Source organism: Chiloscyllium punctatum, chromosome 1, assembly GCF_047496795.1.
Source record: "Chiloscyllium punctatum isolate Juve2018m chromosome 1, sChiPun1.3, whole genome shotgun sequence".
In the NCBI taxonomy this organism is placed as follows: Eukaryota; Metazoa; Chordata; class Chondrichthyes; order Orectolobiformes; family Hemiscylliidae; genus Chiloscyllium; species Chiloscyllium punctatum.
Genome location: NC_092739.1, coordinates 126720328 through 126737549, shown reverse-complemented (window position 1 = coordinate 126737549; position 17222 = coordinate 126720328). Strand labels below are relative to the sequence as shown.

Here is a 17222-nt window from a genome sequence, read left to right as displayed (position 1 = left end):
GTGTTCCCCAACTGGGAGGGAACCCTCCTGTCTGTTGATTGTTGTGCGGTGCCCATGATGACACTCACAGACACCAACCCAGACAGACAGACAGACACACACACACAGACAAAGACCCACATGCACACACAAATTTTGTGGGGTGAATTTGTACTTTCAGGGTTACATTGTACTTTGCTCAAAAACTGCATGCACTCATGTAGAACTCAGTTATCTCACTTTTTAGATTAGAACCAACCTAAACATCATGGCATAGACAGAGAACATAGGGGGCTAACACCTTCAACATATTGTCTAGCTATCACCATTGTTAACAGCTAACCTGATAATGCAACTTTTTAAAAAAGGTTTTGTGATTTACACATGAAAGAAGTGAAACAATCATGGCATTCAAACAGATGAAAGACTTAAGAGACAATTAATTTTTCAGTTACATCACACTGTAAACGTTTGCTATAAATTCTGTGTATTATAAATTCTCTCCAGCCCTCCACTATCACCTGATGAAGGTGTGACGCTCTGAAAGCTAGTGTGCTTTCAATTAAACCTATTGGAATATAACCTGCTGTTGTGTGATTTTTAATTTTGCAATAAGTTTGGCTTCTTTTCTCCTGAATAGACTGATTTATTATAAAGTTTGTCAGCAGAAAGGAAGGTATGTTTCAAACTTAGGGATCTGCAGAATTAGGCATGACAGCAAAGGAGGTGACTTGGAGGAACTTGAACTCCAGTTGAAAGCTCATTTATCCAAGCCTTCGTATTACAAAACCAGTAATATAACCATTCTCCTTCCATTCCTAATTTTGTCATACCAGGTAAGATTCCATCAGAGAACACTGGTGTTCTGTCTGCAGAAATGACCTTGAACATCTAGCAGCCTCCAAGATGAGCACACACCCATGTTCCCCAGCCAACATCTGCGTCTCAGGCTTACTGCAGTGCTAGGTGGAAAACGAGCACTTGGTTTTCCACTTGGGAGCTCTCCAGCCTTCTGGAATCAATATCGAGTTCAAGAATTTTAGGGCTTGATGCACCAGGTCATTATCCCACATATCAGGTCTTGTTATCACATGGTCTGCTATCACTCACAACTCATGGCTAGCCACTAATGGTCCCTATCAGTAGCTTTGCATTATCCACTCCTTTGTCTGTCCAACTGTGCTCTTCTCTCCGAGGGCTCAATCTCCACCTATTACTCCTTTCACCACCCTAGCTTCTGCATTAAGAAAAAAATTTCCTAGCCACCATCAGTTCTGAAGAAGGGTCATGAGACCCAAAACATTAACTCAGATTTCTCGCCACAGATGTTGCAAAACCTGCTGACCTTTTCTAGCAATTTCTGCTTTTGTTTCGGATTTCCAGCATCCATAGTTGTATCAGTTTTTAATAAGAAGAACATGTTCATTGTAAAGGGAGAGCAAGCTGCTTAATTAAAGACAAGTAGGAATGGGCAATAAATACTGACCTCCTCATTCCTTTAAAAGAATTTAACCACCAATTTCAGGCACTCAACCCGCGTACTATTGGGATGCCTTACTTTCGTGGAGCCACACAAAACAAGAGAACAGAATGAGGTATATTACCTTACATAAAGTGATATGGGGACCAGTGTGTTCATAACAATGATATAACCCCAAAAGGCAATGAAACCTCTGTAGGAAGGTGGATCGTCTTCTCCATCATAAAGGTACCAGGATCGGGTGGCATTGCCAATTTCACTTTCCCAGAATGTGTGTCCAATAGCAAGACCAGCTGACAGAAGAATGAGGAACAGAAAGATCTAGAAAGAAGTACAATTGCACATATGGATCACTCATTGCATGAAAAATCTAAAAACACAATTGTGTAACTGTCCTGCAGGTGATGGTATTTCTATTACCAGATAAACAATGTAGTTCATGAGTTGGTCAATTTTTGTCCTTTTGAAGTTGGTTTTTCCACCATTCCTCATGATTTTTGTATCAGCACCTGTAAACAGATTATATAGTGTAACAGGAATACCAGTATTCTGGTGGAGTCATTATCCTAATGACATATTCTATCAAAGCAACTTTACCATGTAAAATGCTAAAAATGTACAAACAGGATAAAAGCTCAGATAAAACAATTAGTGCTTTCCTTAAATATTAGAGCACAGGGAGGGAATGGTTTAAAGCAGTCATTACAACTCTATTTTCAAGACATCAAAAAATTCCAAGGTGGTTTTATGTTCATTGCCAAATAAATAGGTGTATTTGACATGTTTTATTCAACTTCTCCTGAATATCACAGGATATTAATGAAAGACTTTAAGGCGTAGGAGCAGAAGTAGGCCATTCAGCCCATCAATTATGCGCTGCCTTTCAATAAGATCATGGATGACCTTGATGATCATTAACTCATTATGATAGCTTTAAAAATCCAGACAGACTGTGAGTAAGTGGAGTAATCCCAATTCCCATTCAATTCAAAACTTCTCAAATCATATGGTGCATTAAGCCAGGATGTGATGAAATAAAATTGGTTGAATACCTGCAAATATGACAATTCCATGGGTAATCTCTGTATTACGGACTGTGCAGCCACGCAGTAGGATTGAGTTCACATCGAGAGGATAACTCTGGTTTCTCCAGTACAAGGTCCCGGTAAACTTATCCAGTCGATTGTTTGGCTCCTCACATTCTACTAAACCTGATGCAACATGTTTGCTTTAGTTCAGTGAAGGACTAAACATCCTCCATAAAGATCATTTTTTTAAAACAATGTTACTCCTTTTGCACAGCAATATTTTTTTAAAATCTATGCCACTGGTCAATCCAGTACAATGCCTTTTAGATTTTGTAGCAGCTTGGTAGAACTGAATAGTTTTCTGGGCCGTTCATTTATCTCTTACTTCTCACCTTCTTTCTCTCATTTTCTGCACATGAATTAAATATTCTAACCAATGCTTCCTGGTTTAATTTCTGAAAATCAAATTTTACTGTTGCTTGTCTTTTCACTGCTCAAAATCAGATCTGAAGCAGTGACACATTCCAAATGAAAAACCTCGGGGGGGGGGAAAAAGAGGCAAAGGTGCAGTGGCAAGTTCACTGGACGTGTAATTCAGAGCTCAAGACTAATGTTCTGGTGTCACTGGTTCGATTCTCTCCATGGCAAAAGGTAAATTTTGAATTTTAAAAGATCTGGAACTTGCTTCACAGTGACCGTGTAACCACTGTCGATTATTGTAAAAACTTTCTGTTTCACTATTTGACTTTAATGAAGGAAATCTGCCAAACCACACGGCATCAATGTCGATCTTACCAATTTCCTCAACTCCCCTCCCCCCAACCCACGTCATCCCAGATCCAACCTTCCAATTCGGCACTGCCCTCTTGAACTATCCCATCTGACGACCTTCCTTCCCACCTATCCACTTCACCTCATCACCACCCCTGCATCTATTGCCTTCCCAGCTTTCTTCCCCAAGTCCCACCCCCCCACTCCCACCATGCTATTCATCTCTCAGCCCCATTCACCACACCCCATAATCCTGAAGGGCTTATGCCCGAAACGTAAAAGCTCCTGCTCCTCGGATGCTGCCTGACCAGCTCTGCTTTTCCAGTGCCACACTTTTCAACACTGATCTGCATGTGACTCCAAACCCACAATAGTGTGGTTGTCTTAACTGCCTTCTTGGCAATTAGAAATTAATGGTAAATGCTGACTACTAGCCACCAATACCAGCATTTTATGACCAAATATTTTTTTAAAAGGCATAAGACAAGGCTAGTGCTGAGCCTTTATTCTTGCCTGCAAACCTGGGCGTTGATTACAAGATCGGTGCTGGGTCCACTTCTTTTTGTCATTTATATAAATTATTTGGATGTGAACATAGGAGATATGGTTAGCAAGTTTGCAGATGACACTGGAATTGGAGTTGTACAGTGAAGGCTACCTCGGAGTACAACGGAATATTGATCAGATGGGCAAACAGGCCAAGGAGGGGCAGATGGAGTTTAATTTAGCTAAGTATGAGCTGGTGCATTTTGGAAAGGCAAATCAGGACAGGACTTATACACCTTAATGATAAGGTCCTGGGGAGTGTAGCTGAACAAAGAGACCTTGGAGTACAGGTTCATAGCTCCTTGAAAGTGAAGTCACAGGTAAATAGGATAGTGAAGGCAACCTTTTGTATGCTTTCTGTTATCGATCAATGCATTGAGCATCGGAGTTGCAAGGTCATGCTGTGGTTGTACAGGTTAATGGTTAGGCTACTATTGGAATACTGAATGCAAGTCTGGTCTCATTGTTATAGAAAGGACGTTGTGAAACTTGAAAGGGTTCAGAAAAGATTTTCAAATATGTTGTCAATGTTGGAGGGTTTGAGCTAGAGGGAGAGGTTGAATAGGCTGGGCTATTTTCCCTGGAGCATTGGAGGCTGAAGGGTGACCTTATAGAGGTTTATAAAATCATGAAGGGGCATAGATAGGGTAAATAGGCAAGGTCTTTTCCTTGGGTTAGGGGAGTCCAAAACTAGAGTGAGATTTAGGGATTTAGGGTGAGAGGGGAAAGATTTAAAAGGGATCCAAGGGGCAACATTTTTATGCAGACAGTGGTGTGTGTATGCAATGAGCTGCCCGAGAAAGTGATGCAGTCTGGTGCAATTACAATATTTAAAAAAGCATCTGGATGGGTATATGAATAGGAAGGGTTTAGAGGGATATTAGGCCAAATGCTGGCAAATGGAGCTATGTTAATTTAGGGTATCTGGTTGGCATGGAGTTGGACTGAAAAGTCTGTTTCTGTGCTGGAGATCTCTGTGACGCTACGAATCTATGACTGTAAATGCATTTCTTGGCAGGAGCCCTCCTTTTAAAATCTGAGCTGTGCAAACAGCCAGTCTGACATTTCAAACAGTGTCTTATACATAGTTCTGGAAGGACATTAAAGGGTTAATACTTGAATAAGCCAATAAGTGTCACCTAATACAAACAGGTCATGAGGACTTGGTTGAAGACTAGAGCTAGATCTTCTAGCCTGTAAATAATTGCAAAGATGCAATAAACTACATCTTGTTTACTCAACAAGATTCTTCTCATTAGACCATAACTCTTCAAGGAGCTCCTCAAGCTAATGTCCTACGCCCAAACATATTCAGCTGCTTCATAAATGGCTTTCTCTCTTTCGTAAGGTCAGAAGTGGGGATGTTCACTGATGATTGCACAAGGTTCAGCATTATTCCTGACTCCTCAGATACTGAAGGAGTCCATGCTCAACTGCGACAAGATCTGGGCAATACCCAGACCTGGGTTGACAAGTGGCAAGTAATATTGATGCCACACAAATACCAGGGAACAATAAACCCCAATAAGAGACAATATAACCACAGCCCCTTGATATTTAATAGTGTAACTACCACTGAAGTACCACCGTCCCCCTCCCCCCAACACAATCAACATTCTGGGGATTATCATTGACCAGAAATTGAACTCGACTAGCCATATAAATATAGGAACAGAAGAATTGATGTTTCGGGCAGAAGCTCGTCATTAGGAATAATGAAGGGCTTATGCCCGAAACTTCGATTCTCCTGCTCCTCAGATGCTTCCTGACCTGCTGTGCTTTTTCAGCACCACGGTCTTGAGTCTAATCTCCAGCATGTGCAGTCCTCACTTTCTCCTTACCATATAAATACAGTGGCTACAAGGGGCCAAAGGACCTGTTCTTGTGTTGTGCTGTTGTAAAAAGCAGGTGACAGGCTAGGAATACTACAGTGAGTAACACCTCCCAACTCTCCAAATCCTGTCCATCAATGACAAGGCACAAAGTCAGGAGTGTGATAGAACACTTCCCACTTGCCTGGATGAGGGCAGATCCAACAACATTCATGAAACTTTACAGCTTCCAGGACAAAGCAACCGACTTAATTGGCACCAAATCCACAAACATCTACACTCTCCTTATTGACGCTGAGTAATAGCAGTGTTTTCCATCTAAAAATGAACTGCAGAAACTCAATCCTTAGACAGTATCTTCCAACCCCATGACCATTTCCATCTGGGAGGACATATGCAGCAGATAAATGAGAACACCATAACCGGTAAGTTCCCCTCCAAACCACTCACCATCCTGGCTTAGAAATATATCATCATCCCTTCAATATTGCTGGGATGAAATCCTAGAATTTTCTCCCTAATGGCATTGTGGGTCTACCTATATTATATGAACTGCAGCAATTCATCATCACCTTCACAAGGGCAACTCTGGAAGGACAATGATGCTGGCCCAGTGAATGACTGGCATGCCCTCTTTCTCCCACCCTCCCCCCCCAACCCCGAGCGAAGTTAGTAAAGATAGCTGCCCTCACAAATCTAATGCCAAGTATTTTAATTCTACAATGTGAGCTCAAAAAGAACCTAAACACTTACAAAGTATAGATGGCAATAATGCACACAAAAACTCACCATCAAAAGATTCCAGATCCTTTTCTTTCTTCAGCAGTCTGTCAGTAACTTCTAATGACATTTTAAACTTCAGGTTAGTTTCTCTGAAAACACAAATAATTCAGCAGTGTGTTAATTTTCTGTTTTGCAACAACAATTGTTCATGTTTTCTCATTGTCCGTGCCTAGCCTAAGGACAAATTCCCAGGCTTGCACTTGAATCCTTCAGCTAATAGAGACAATATGACTTATAAACCATTTTGCAAAAGGTAACAAGCATAATCCATAAAAATTTGATACAAAGCAATGCTATATTGTCAATCTGACTAATTAAGAATGTCTACATTTCCCACAAAGTAAATGTAATACATTAGTCTGTGGCCTAATGTTTATGTTTTTAAAAAGTAAACAGATTAACTGTTGTATTTGCTGAAAAGCAGAGGCATTCTTGAATTTTTCTAAGAACATTGAAAAGTATCCAGTGTATTTGGAATGACAACCTCAAGAGCCAGCTGAATGTTCAGGTCACATTCAAAGTCAGGAAAGCCCCTCATCTCATGCTCAGAAATGCCAAATACAGGATGGAATGTTTAGTGTAAAGATAAAAGCTCGTTAAAGCAGCTTCAAAATATAGTCTCAAATAATTTGCTCTGATCAATCTGAAGATCGAGAGAGAGGAACATGAAGCTAAAAATAACTGCAGTACTTCACAGAATATAGTTAAGTTTGCAACAAAATTTGATTTGATCCCTCATTAACAGCAAATATTATTCATCTCCAGGTGGTAATCCAGATTGAGAGGCAAAAGTGAAAAAAATAACAGAAACCTTCTTTTTCCTTGCCATTCTGAGCGAGTTTTCATGAAATGATTAGCCAGCACTGGGTGCACATCTGAAACAAACAGACCCTCTGTGCACAGATACAAAGTTAAAAATCACACAACATCAGGTTATAGTCCAACAGGTTTATTTGGAAGTACCAGCTTTTGGAGCGCTGCTCTTTCATCAAGTGGTTGTTGTGGAGTATAAGATCGTAAGACACAGAATTTATAGCAAAAGTTTACAGAGTGATGCAAATGAAATGATACATTGAAAGAGATCTGGATTATTTGTTAAGTCTCTCATCTTTTAGAATGAACAAGACTTAACAAACAATCTAGGTCTTTTGCAATATGTAATTTCAGTTATATGACACTAAAACCTTTTGCTATAAATTCTGTGTCTTACGATCTTATACACCACAATCACCTGATGAAGGAGCAGCGCTCCAAAAGCTAGTGCTTCCAAATAAACCATTGGACGATAACCTGGTGTTGTGTGATTTTTAACTTTGTACACCCCAGTCCAACACCGGCACTTCCAAATCATGTACACAGGTAGAACAGCTGACAACTTGTGTGTGAAATGCTTCATGTCTTGGAATGCAGAAATACACTAACTCAAGGTATTAACGTATTCAAGAGTCTATCTAGGGTTACTCAGAAAAAATATTGTAGAAGTAGTAATTGGACAAACATTGCCAGGGTTCATGGTAATAACATGGCAGTTTGTGTGAAACAAAAGCTTTGCTATTTGTTCTAGTGATTCGAACAGAATGGGATAGATCACATGGCACTAGTGCAGGAGAATCTGCAAAGTGTTCTAGAATCTTGACTGACAGTTCTTGTTAAACAATATCACTACAAACAGATTACCCAATCGTTTCATCTTTTTGCTCCTTTGGTCTAATTTTTGAAAAAAGTTACCATAACTATTACTGCACTTGATTTATCACATGCAAAAAGATATTTCAGAGAGAACTGTACTAGAACTGTTTTTATTATTACAAAACTGAAATGACTGTAGAACCTCAATCCAGCAAATCCACATCGTCGTATGATCAATACAGCAATTACGACAAAAATTAAAATGCAAATGACAAAGCGAAGTAAATATGCCGCGTTGCTTCCAAAGGTCAGTAGTGGATGATTATGGCACCTATGAAGCAATTTCTTAGCAAACCACACTTTAGTTTCATCATGCCTGTTTTCATCATGCCTATTGCAGTGCATGCTATGAAAGAAAGTGCCTTCTGTTTGCAAAGAACATTGTCCACCTCGGAGTTAAAAGCTCATTGTAAACGCAAGTTCTTACCCATCAAGTTCAGCTGTTTCCACGTAACAAAGGCTGTTGGGCTCAGAACTGGATAACAGTAGTATATCAGCCTAGATAATTACAAAGAATATGCGCATGTAATCCAAAACAACATAAAAAATTCCCAACTTTTTTTTTAAACCAAATATGAAACTTACTGGAATAAAATCATCTTTGTGTAGGCGTACAATATCTCCAACTTTTATGTCCTTCCACTTTGTTGTTTGAAACCTAAAAATGGTGAAAATATTATGAGTCAGAGTACAGAAGAGGCCCTTTGGCTCAACGAGTCTGCACCAACAAGAGAGAGGAAAAAATACAATCAACTACAATGATCTCACTTTCTTGCACTAGGCTCATAGCTGTGAATGTTACAACATTTCAAATGCTCATCAACACACTTTTTAAAAGGTTGTGACTTTTCTGCCTCTACTATCCTCCCGGGACAGGGACTTCCAAATTTCCACCACTCCTTCGGTGAAAAGAATTTTCCTCAAATCCCCTCTAAACCTCCTACCCTTCATTTTAAAATTATGACCCCTTGTTAATGATTCTACTACTCATGGAAACAGCTACTTTCTTTCCAACCTGTATGCCCCTTATAAACTTACACACCTTGATTAGGTTCCAGAGGTGTTCCGACCTCTGAAATCGGAGGCCGGGGTTCATGTGCCACTCGCTCCAGAAGCTGGTAATAGCATTTCTGAATAGATGTCTGTAGTAAAGAACTACACTTCTATTAGGTCCACACCTTCACTGCTCCAAAGAAAACAATCTGAACCTGTCCAGCCTCTCTTTGCAGTCAAAATGATCCAACCCAAGCATTGAGTGGGATATCTCCTCTGTACCCCCTGTAGTACAATCACATCCTTCTGGTCAAGTGGCAACATTCTTAACTACCTTATTAACCAATCCTGCTGCCTTAGAGATCTATGCACAAGATCCCTCCCTTCCACTCAGCTTTCTGGTGTCCTGTCATTCACCGAGTACCCCCCTTGTCTTGTTACCTCTTCCAAAGTGCATCATTTTGTACTTAAATGGAGTTAAATTCCAAGACACGGTGGCACAGTGGTTACCACTACTGCCTCACAGCGCTAGAGACCCGGGTTCAACTCCTGCCTCGGCAACTGTGTGGAGTTTGCACATTCTCCCCATGTCTGCGTGGGTTTCCTCCGGATGCTCCGGTTTCCTCCCACAGTCCAAAAATGTGCAGGTCAGGTGAATTGGCCATGCTAAATTGCCCGTTGTGTGAAGTGAAGGGGTAAATGTAGGGGAATGGGTCTGGGTGGGTTGCTCTTCAGAGGATCGGTGTGGACTTGTTGGGCCGAAGGACCTGTTTCCACACTAAGTAATCTAGTCTAATCTAATAAACATAAAACGTAGTTATAGTCCGATGTTACTTCAGATTGGAATTTTGATTTGCTATCAAACTGCAAGCTCCATATACATTCATGAAACTTGTTCCAAGGTTGTGAAATAACATTGGATGATCAAAATCATTAAAATTAAGACTGATACACATTTATTTCCTCAAGAAAACAATTAGAAGTGACAAATGCAAACATGAACTTTAATAGCATTTTCTTCCTGCCAGAGGCATAAGACACAACCACTGGAACAGGTGCTGCTCCTATTTGGCAGCAGAGGGCAGCAAATTGCTCACTTTCATATTTGGTTCAAAATTCAACACAGAATATTTGAATTATGGGTGTGTGCTCACCTCATTGACTGTATTGAATGCAACAAAACAATATTGTGCCGGGCTGCCACTCCCTCATTATGCAAGAAGCTGGAAACTTTCGAGAGGTTTTCAACAGCAACATTTAAGAGATGGTAAGGACAGTGTTATAAGACTATGATAAAGATTTAAAAATCTCATAATACCTGCCATCCTGCAGGACTTCACATTTCCGATTATTAACAATTCTGTCCATCTTGTGTCTTGCCTGTACAAGACAAAATGGAAATTAGTCAACGTTGACAGTCATGACTTGATTACCCGTGACTTTTATATGCTCTAGCACCATCCAACAGAAATAGCTTACCATAAAACTGGCAACTCAGTTAAGGCGTTGCCTGCTATCAAATTAAGCTGTGGGTTCTTCATTATTATGTTTTAAATTAGAAGAGCAGACAAATAGCACCTTCAGCTAACAAATGTATTGCTATGTCTACATTCAAATGCACATGTGGCAGATGTCAAACAACTTGCCAATTTTCCATTCTTCTGGCAAATATAAAATGGGATCCATTAGTGAGCCCCTGAGGGAATGACGACTAACAGAAAATGGAGAGAAGAGGAGAAGAATTAATGACTCAATTCCATGATACACAGCAACAAGGTTTTCTTAATTGGTTAGTAAAGTTGCATTCATCAGGCATTTGGAGAGCATTCCATGGACTTGTGTGCCTTGTTGATGGTTAATAAGCTCTGGGGAGTCAGAAGGTGAGTTACTTGCTACAGTGCTCCTAGCCTCTGACCTGCTCTTGTAGCCACTGTATTCCTATGGATAGTCCAGTTCAGTTTCTGGTCAGTGGTAAATCAGAGGATGTTGATAGGAGGGCATTAAGGTGATGGCAACATCATTGAATGTGAAGGGGTGAAGGTCAGATTGTCTCTTATTGGAGATAGTTGACACCTAACCATTTTTTTACAGGATTGCCTTCCTGCCTTTTATTTTAAGGCCTATTTGTAAAGTCCAGAATCCTGTATGCTTCAAAATCCACTTTCTCAATTCATCCTGACACCTTCAATTCATGCAGATATATCCTCAGATCCACTAGATCTGTCTTCCTAGAGCTAGACAGTCTTATCACTCATAATAAATACCAATTCTTGTTAAGTAGTCTTTGCTTTCTCTCAACTGGGGTCTGAAAATCAGATAAATGAAAAATTGTGTATTCATTCTAAAATTTTTGTGAAAACTCTGGAATGAATGGGACTTCATTCCCACCACATTACCCTAGTGAGTCTTCACATCTGAGATTAACCTCAAACCTTCAGCTGCCAACTCCTGTTGAATACATTCCTCACAATTTCATCAGATGACCATCCAGCTTCACCTGTCTGGCTGGTTATCATTTTTTTTAAGAACAATACTGTTCAAATAAAATTAAAGAAAAGCACAATCATTTATCATAGCCCAAAAGTTTTAATTGTTTGCAGAACTATCCAATTAGTCATTAATTTGTCAAGACTCCAAGGGTCCTTCCATGAATCCAGAGACACTGCATCAGCAAGATCACCTACTTCCATCTTGACGACATTACCCATCTCTGCCCTATCTTCACTTGCAGCAAGCCTCATTGTAATCATCTCGTTGTGCAGGCTTTACTTTCTCCTGGATATTCTCTTTGTTGACATCCCCAGGTCCATCATCAAACTCCAGTTCACCTAGCACACTGCAGTTTGTATTCTCTGATAAAATAATATTCCCTAGTCATTGCTTTTCTTGCTAGTTCTATTGACTCCTACTGTTCCTTTCCTCACCAAAGATATTAGACTTAAAATCCTCATCCACTCCATTAGAAGTCGCTCCATGTCTTGTTTTGAAAATGGCAGTCTCAATTATCAGTGAGGGATCCTTTAGAATTTGGCTGGCATCTAAGAAATGTGCAAGCCTTTCAAAGGCAGAGCAGTTGTTACAGCCATTAGACTTAGCCAAATTAAGTTGTAAAATATCCACAATACATAGGCTTCCATTCTGGAATCCATTCTCACGACAGAACACAAGGAAGGACAATGTAAAGCTGCCATTCACCATGGGCCACACCAGGGGCAATACGGTGGCTCAGTGGTTAGCACTGCTACCTCACAGCACCAGGGACCCGGGTTCGATTCCTGTCCGTGTGGAGTTTGCATGTTCTCTGCTTGTCTGCATGGGTTTCCTCCGGGTGCTCTGGTTTCCTCCCATGATCCAAAGATGTGCAGGCCATGATAAATTGTCCATAGTGTTAGGTGCGTTGGTTAGGGGTGAATATGGGGTAGGGGAATGGGTCTGGGTGGATTACTCTTCGGAGGGTTGCTGTGGACTTGTTGGGCCAAAGGGCCTGTTTCCACACTGTAGGGAATCTAATCTAATCTAAATCATCAGATGGGAAAGGTTTGGAGATCAGACCTTTAAAATTACCTGTTCTGCTAACAGTGAGTGTTTATAATTTGGATGTTCATAAATCAGGACTCCATGTACCACATTTTGAAACAGATTATTCTTTCCCCTATCTACTTCATTTTAAAACTCATTTCACTCCACTCCTCATCTCTACTTGTGCCAAAATGTCAGACTTCACATCACCTCATGTTAGTGCAAACTAAACTTATGTGCCAAGAATCCATGTTTCCAACTATATTATTTAAATATTACGTTTCAAGTGTCAAATGAACCCAAATCTACTTCAGGACCACCTGTCTTTGTTCTTTATTCATCTCCAATTTGTCACTCTACTTGTCAACCATTCAGTCCTGGTTGACAAGAGAATGGCTCGAGTCTTCCCAATATTGACTCGCCTAAATAAGTACGGGCAAGTCTAAAGCCACTATCTTTGGTTCCACCCACCAACATTGCTCTCCATCTCATTTGTTGATGGCCTGAGATCAAAACTACCGGTTCGCAACCTTCTCTTCTTATCTGACACAGACGAGCTCCTGACGTGATCATGTACTTCCAACTCCATTTCAAACAGCAAAGGTGGTTCAACATTAGTAGCTCATGTTTTCGATTGTTTGGTCAGACAAAAGTAGAATAAATGCTCACAATATCATCAACAGCATCCTTGATTGCTGTTATTCCCAGCACCACCACTAAAGGCACCAATGTGGTGTACCATGCCAAGGTTGAGATCTGAGGAATGGCCTAAAAAGAAAAACAAAAACAATAATTGCTTATACAAACTGATATTTCATTGAATGATTTTATCTTCTCAATATTCAGGTAGTTCTTGTTGTTATTACTTATATACCACAGAGGTGCAGAGGATTCTCATGGTATTGTAGTACTGACCCTACGTCTGAGGGAGGAGACCCACGTTGAAGTCCCATCTACTCAAGAGCTATGTACTAACATCTCCGAACAGGTTAATTAGAAAATACTTATCACATAGGCACACAAATCATTCAAATGTTAAACAGACCAAAAATTTTCCTCTGTTGCATTACTGCAACTTGTTGTGGATTAGATTAAACCCCCTCAAAACACAAAGACCCTAGACCCTAACATTTATCTTAAAAGGTAAGTGTAAAGCATTGCATTTCAGATGTGATTCAATTAGTGAAACTACTAGACTTTAAGCAAAACACACTTTATTCTGACAGCATGAAATGGTTCAGGAATGATTTACACTGAAGTCGTCAAGGTTTGAGGATTTGAGCTACAGGGAGAGGCTGAATAGGCCAGGGCTGTTATCCCTGGAGCGCTGGAGGCTGAGGGGTGATCATATAGAGGTTTACAAAATCATGGTGGGCATGGATAGGGTAAATAGACAAGTTCTTTTCCCATAACTAGAGGGCATAGGTTTAGGGTGAAAGGGGAAAAGATATAAAAGGGACCTAAGGGGCAACCTTTTCACACAGAGGGTGGTGCATGTATGGAATGAGCTGCCAGAGGAAATGGTAGAGGCTGGTACAATGACAACATTTAAAAGGCATCTGGATGGATATATGAATAGAAAGGGTTTAGTGGGATATGGGCCAAATACTCACAAATGGGACTAGATTAGGGTGGGATATCTGGTCAGCATGGAAGAGTTCGACCAAAGGGTCTGTTTTTGTGCTATGCATCTTTATGTCTCTGTGACCATAGTTAAAATACAAACAAAAAAAAAAAGAATTGGCATAACCTAAACTCAACTGTAATACTTAAAATAATATTTTAACTATTACACATCAACAGTTCCGATAAAGCAGCATCACAAACACGCCCTTGGCAAAGGCAAACTCAGCAAACAGATTTCCCTCTCTTGCAATCTTCTCCAGTCTAGGAGAAGGAACATGACAGAAGCTCGCCGCAGGGAAAGATCATTTTGCAGCAGCAGAGACACCTGCATTGAGCAGCTTCAACTCTAACAACTGAAAGCCAAACTAACACCCTTGACTCCACCCACTCATGCTTTCTTTTCCTAAAACAAAACTTCTTTCCATGGAGTAGATACCTAGGTACCAGATTTACAACACTCCTCTAAGAGAAACAGGACAAAACAAAACCCTCTTAAAGGCACATCTCATCACAAGCTAAAAGGCCTCTGATCTAAAGCGATAATTTCAGACCTCCCACAACCTCTATTAAAATACTCCCTCTTTAAGGAATCAAATGAGAAGGATGCAATGTTCATAAAGCTTAAAATGACAAGTAAAACAGCAACCACAGGGATCCCAAAATGCACATGCAATGTCAGTAAATTGACATTGCCAGAAATACACAGCCTCTCAAATCTTTATTGTGCCTATGAAGCAGAGGTGTTGTTTAAGTAAACATCTCTCACCGGGACTCTGTTGACAGTCACCTAATTTTCCCTTTCAGGCACTGATGGACGTGTCTGGATTTTCACTTGAAGGTCAATTGCACAGTGATGGAAAAGTACCTAGTTCTGCAAACCTAGCTATTGAGAACATTTTTTAAAATTCATCACAGAATGAGGGCTTCATTGGCTATTGTCAATGCCCAATTGTTAAGAGTAAACCACGTTGCCAGACCAGGTGAGGATAGCAGTTGCGTTCCCTAAAGTACATTAGTACCAAATAGGTTTTTCCTGACCATAGGCAATGGATTCATAGTCATCATGAGGGTCTTAATTCCAGATGTTCATTCAATTCAATTTCACCATTTACTATAGTGAAATTCAAATCCGGGTCTCCAGAACATTTCCCTGAGTTTCTGGTCTAATAGTCCAATGATAATACCATTGCCTCCCATGTGTGCTCAGTCATCAGATTTATAGTCTGTGGCTTCAGGTTGTATTAGAAGTCAGGGTGGGCTACCCTTGAGGGATTGAGGCAGCTCCTGGTTGCAGAGGACTATGCAGGATTTAGAAATCAAGAATAAAGCAGGAAACGTTGCTCCAGCCTTCACCCTCCCCTCCAGTCCCCAACAACCATCCTTTCCAACCACACCACTTTTTGCCTCCCCATCCATCCAGAATAGTCTCTCATGCTTCCCCTTTCCAAACTATGCCCGCTCAACAATACCAATTGATCCTATGCCAAGTTATCCCCACAGACAATCCTATATCCTCTCATACCTTCCATGCAATGGTATGCCCATCCAACAATTCACCCCATCCCTGGTCCTTTATAGCACAAATACAATATTAGTGCCAACTCATCCTAACCCAGGCATCCTCACATCTGACTCTTCAAATCTTCTAACTCACTAGTATCCACAGAGTCAGGCACAATTTTATAGAATTTGAGATGAGATACATGTTTAAGTGTCTATTGCAGATTTCACTCCATTGCAATCAAAAGAAACACTTCCTACACTTACACTCTTTCACTGAAATAAAACCTCATAACAACAGACATTTAATTCAAATGCATGATCACTTTCAAGATCGAACAAGAGAGTCAACAAATTGCACCTGTCATTGAAAGGGAAATGGTGGGCAACTGCTGTGATAATGGGTGATTGTGGAATCACTAAAGTAGTATTAATCATGTAATGAAAGCTCTGCAAGCTTACCTCAGCTCAATGATATAGCACAGTGTTATTTTGGTATAACACTCCAGACATTATTTTCGAAGATTTAGAAGGCAGAGCTTTTAAATGCATGGACAATTTTCTTAGCGTTCCCCCTGGCAATTTAACAGGGGATTTTTTTCAGCTCTCCGATAGGTCCTCTTGACTATCTAGTACTGAATTTTGACAAGTTTGCGGCAGATTCCAATTAGCTTGACAGTAATGAGCTTAAGTACTTCTGACGCAAAATTGCGCTGACTTGAAATTATTCAAAAGGACACCTTAACTTTGCAATAAGTGCAACAAATTTAGTTTCTAATGTTACAAAAAGCACCAGAAGGAGAGATTATATAATAAGTTATTTTAAATTGTTCAATAATTTTTCAAAACCACTTACTTGAAGGATGAGAAGAATCAAAAAGTAGGCATTGGCTGCTCTTTTAAATTGTTCCATCAGATTCTTTGGTAAAAAAGTTAAAATATTGTACTTATACGTCCGGATTGCATTCCCCTGAAAGTAAAATTGGACAAGTGCTGTTATGGTTCAGAAAATGTCTGAACATACAGAGAGATGAAATTGTGTACCCACATAACAAACAGAATGCATGATGAAAATAATAGCTTTAGAAAGATTGTACTTTCAAGTGTGCAAAAGTTACTGCTAGGTAGAAAATAAGTAAAAACAAATTTATACTTACTGAATATTTGCTTGTTTTAATGCAACCATACTTTGTAACTGTGAACTGATTGTTAAAGTTTCTGTCATTTGCTTTGACTTTCCATGTGTATTCTGGAAACAAAGCAGAGTGAAACATTTTTTAAAACAATAATCTGAACAACAATCAAAGTAAGGAAACCGATTGGGGTGTGGCATTAACACTTTGCTTTTGAAATTAAAACGGTTGGATTATTCAACAACACCAATTGGACATTCAGTTTTCACGTTTGGAGTGGCAACATCTTACTAGAAATGTGACTCACCAAACACAGTGTGCTCCTCCAGTTTTACAGCAAGGA

At 40.0% G+C, this 17222-nt stretch overlaps 1 protein-coding gene across 2 annotated transcripts in view; it reads right to left on the bottom strand.

Moving 5' to 3' along the window:
* atp8b1 (ATPase phospholipid transporting 8B1) overlaps positions 1 to 17222 on the bottom strand; it is a 139579-nt gene that overhangs the window by 49764 nt on the left and 72593 nt on the right. For both annotated transcript variants that reach the window (XM_072573822.1, XM_072573833.1), the window contains 10 exons: positions 16904 to 16995; positions 16603 to 16716; positions 13290 to 13388; positions 10420 to 10481; positions 8694 to 8766; positions 8536 to 8606; positions 6426 to 6508; positions 2512 to 2670; positions 1880 to 1968; positions 1584 to 1780 (listed from right to left, as the gene is read on the bottom strand). In XM_072573822.1, the coding sequence (XP_072429923.1) occupies positions 1584 to 1780; positions 1880 to 1968; positions 2512 to 2670; positions 6426 to 6508; positions 8536 to 8606; positions 8694 to 8766; positions 10420 to 10481; positions 13290 to 13388; positions 16603 to 16716; positions 16904 to 16995 (1039 nt within the window). The remainder of the gene's footprint in view (positions 1 to 1583; positions 1781 to 1879; positions 1969 to 2511; positions 2671 to 6425; positions 6509 to 8535; positions 8607 to 8693; positions 8767 to 10419; positions 10482 to 13289; positions 13389 to 16602; positions 16717 to 16903; positions 16996 to 17222) is intronic.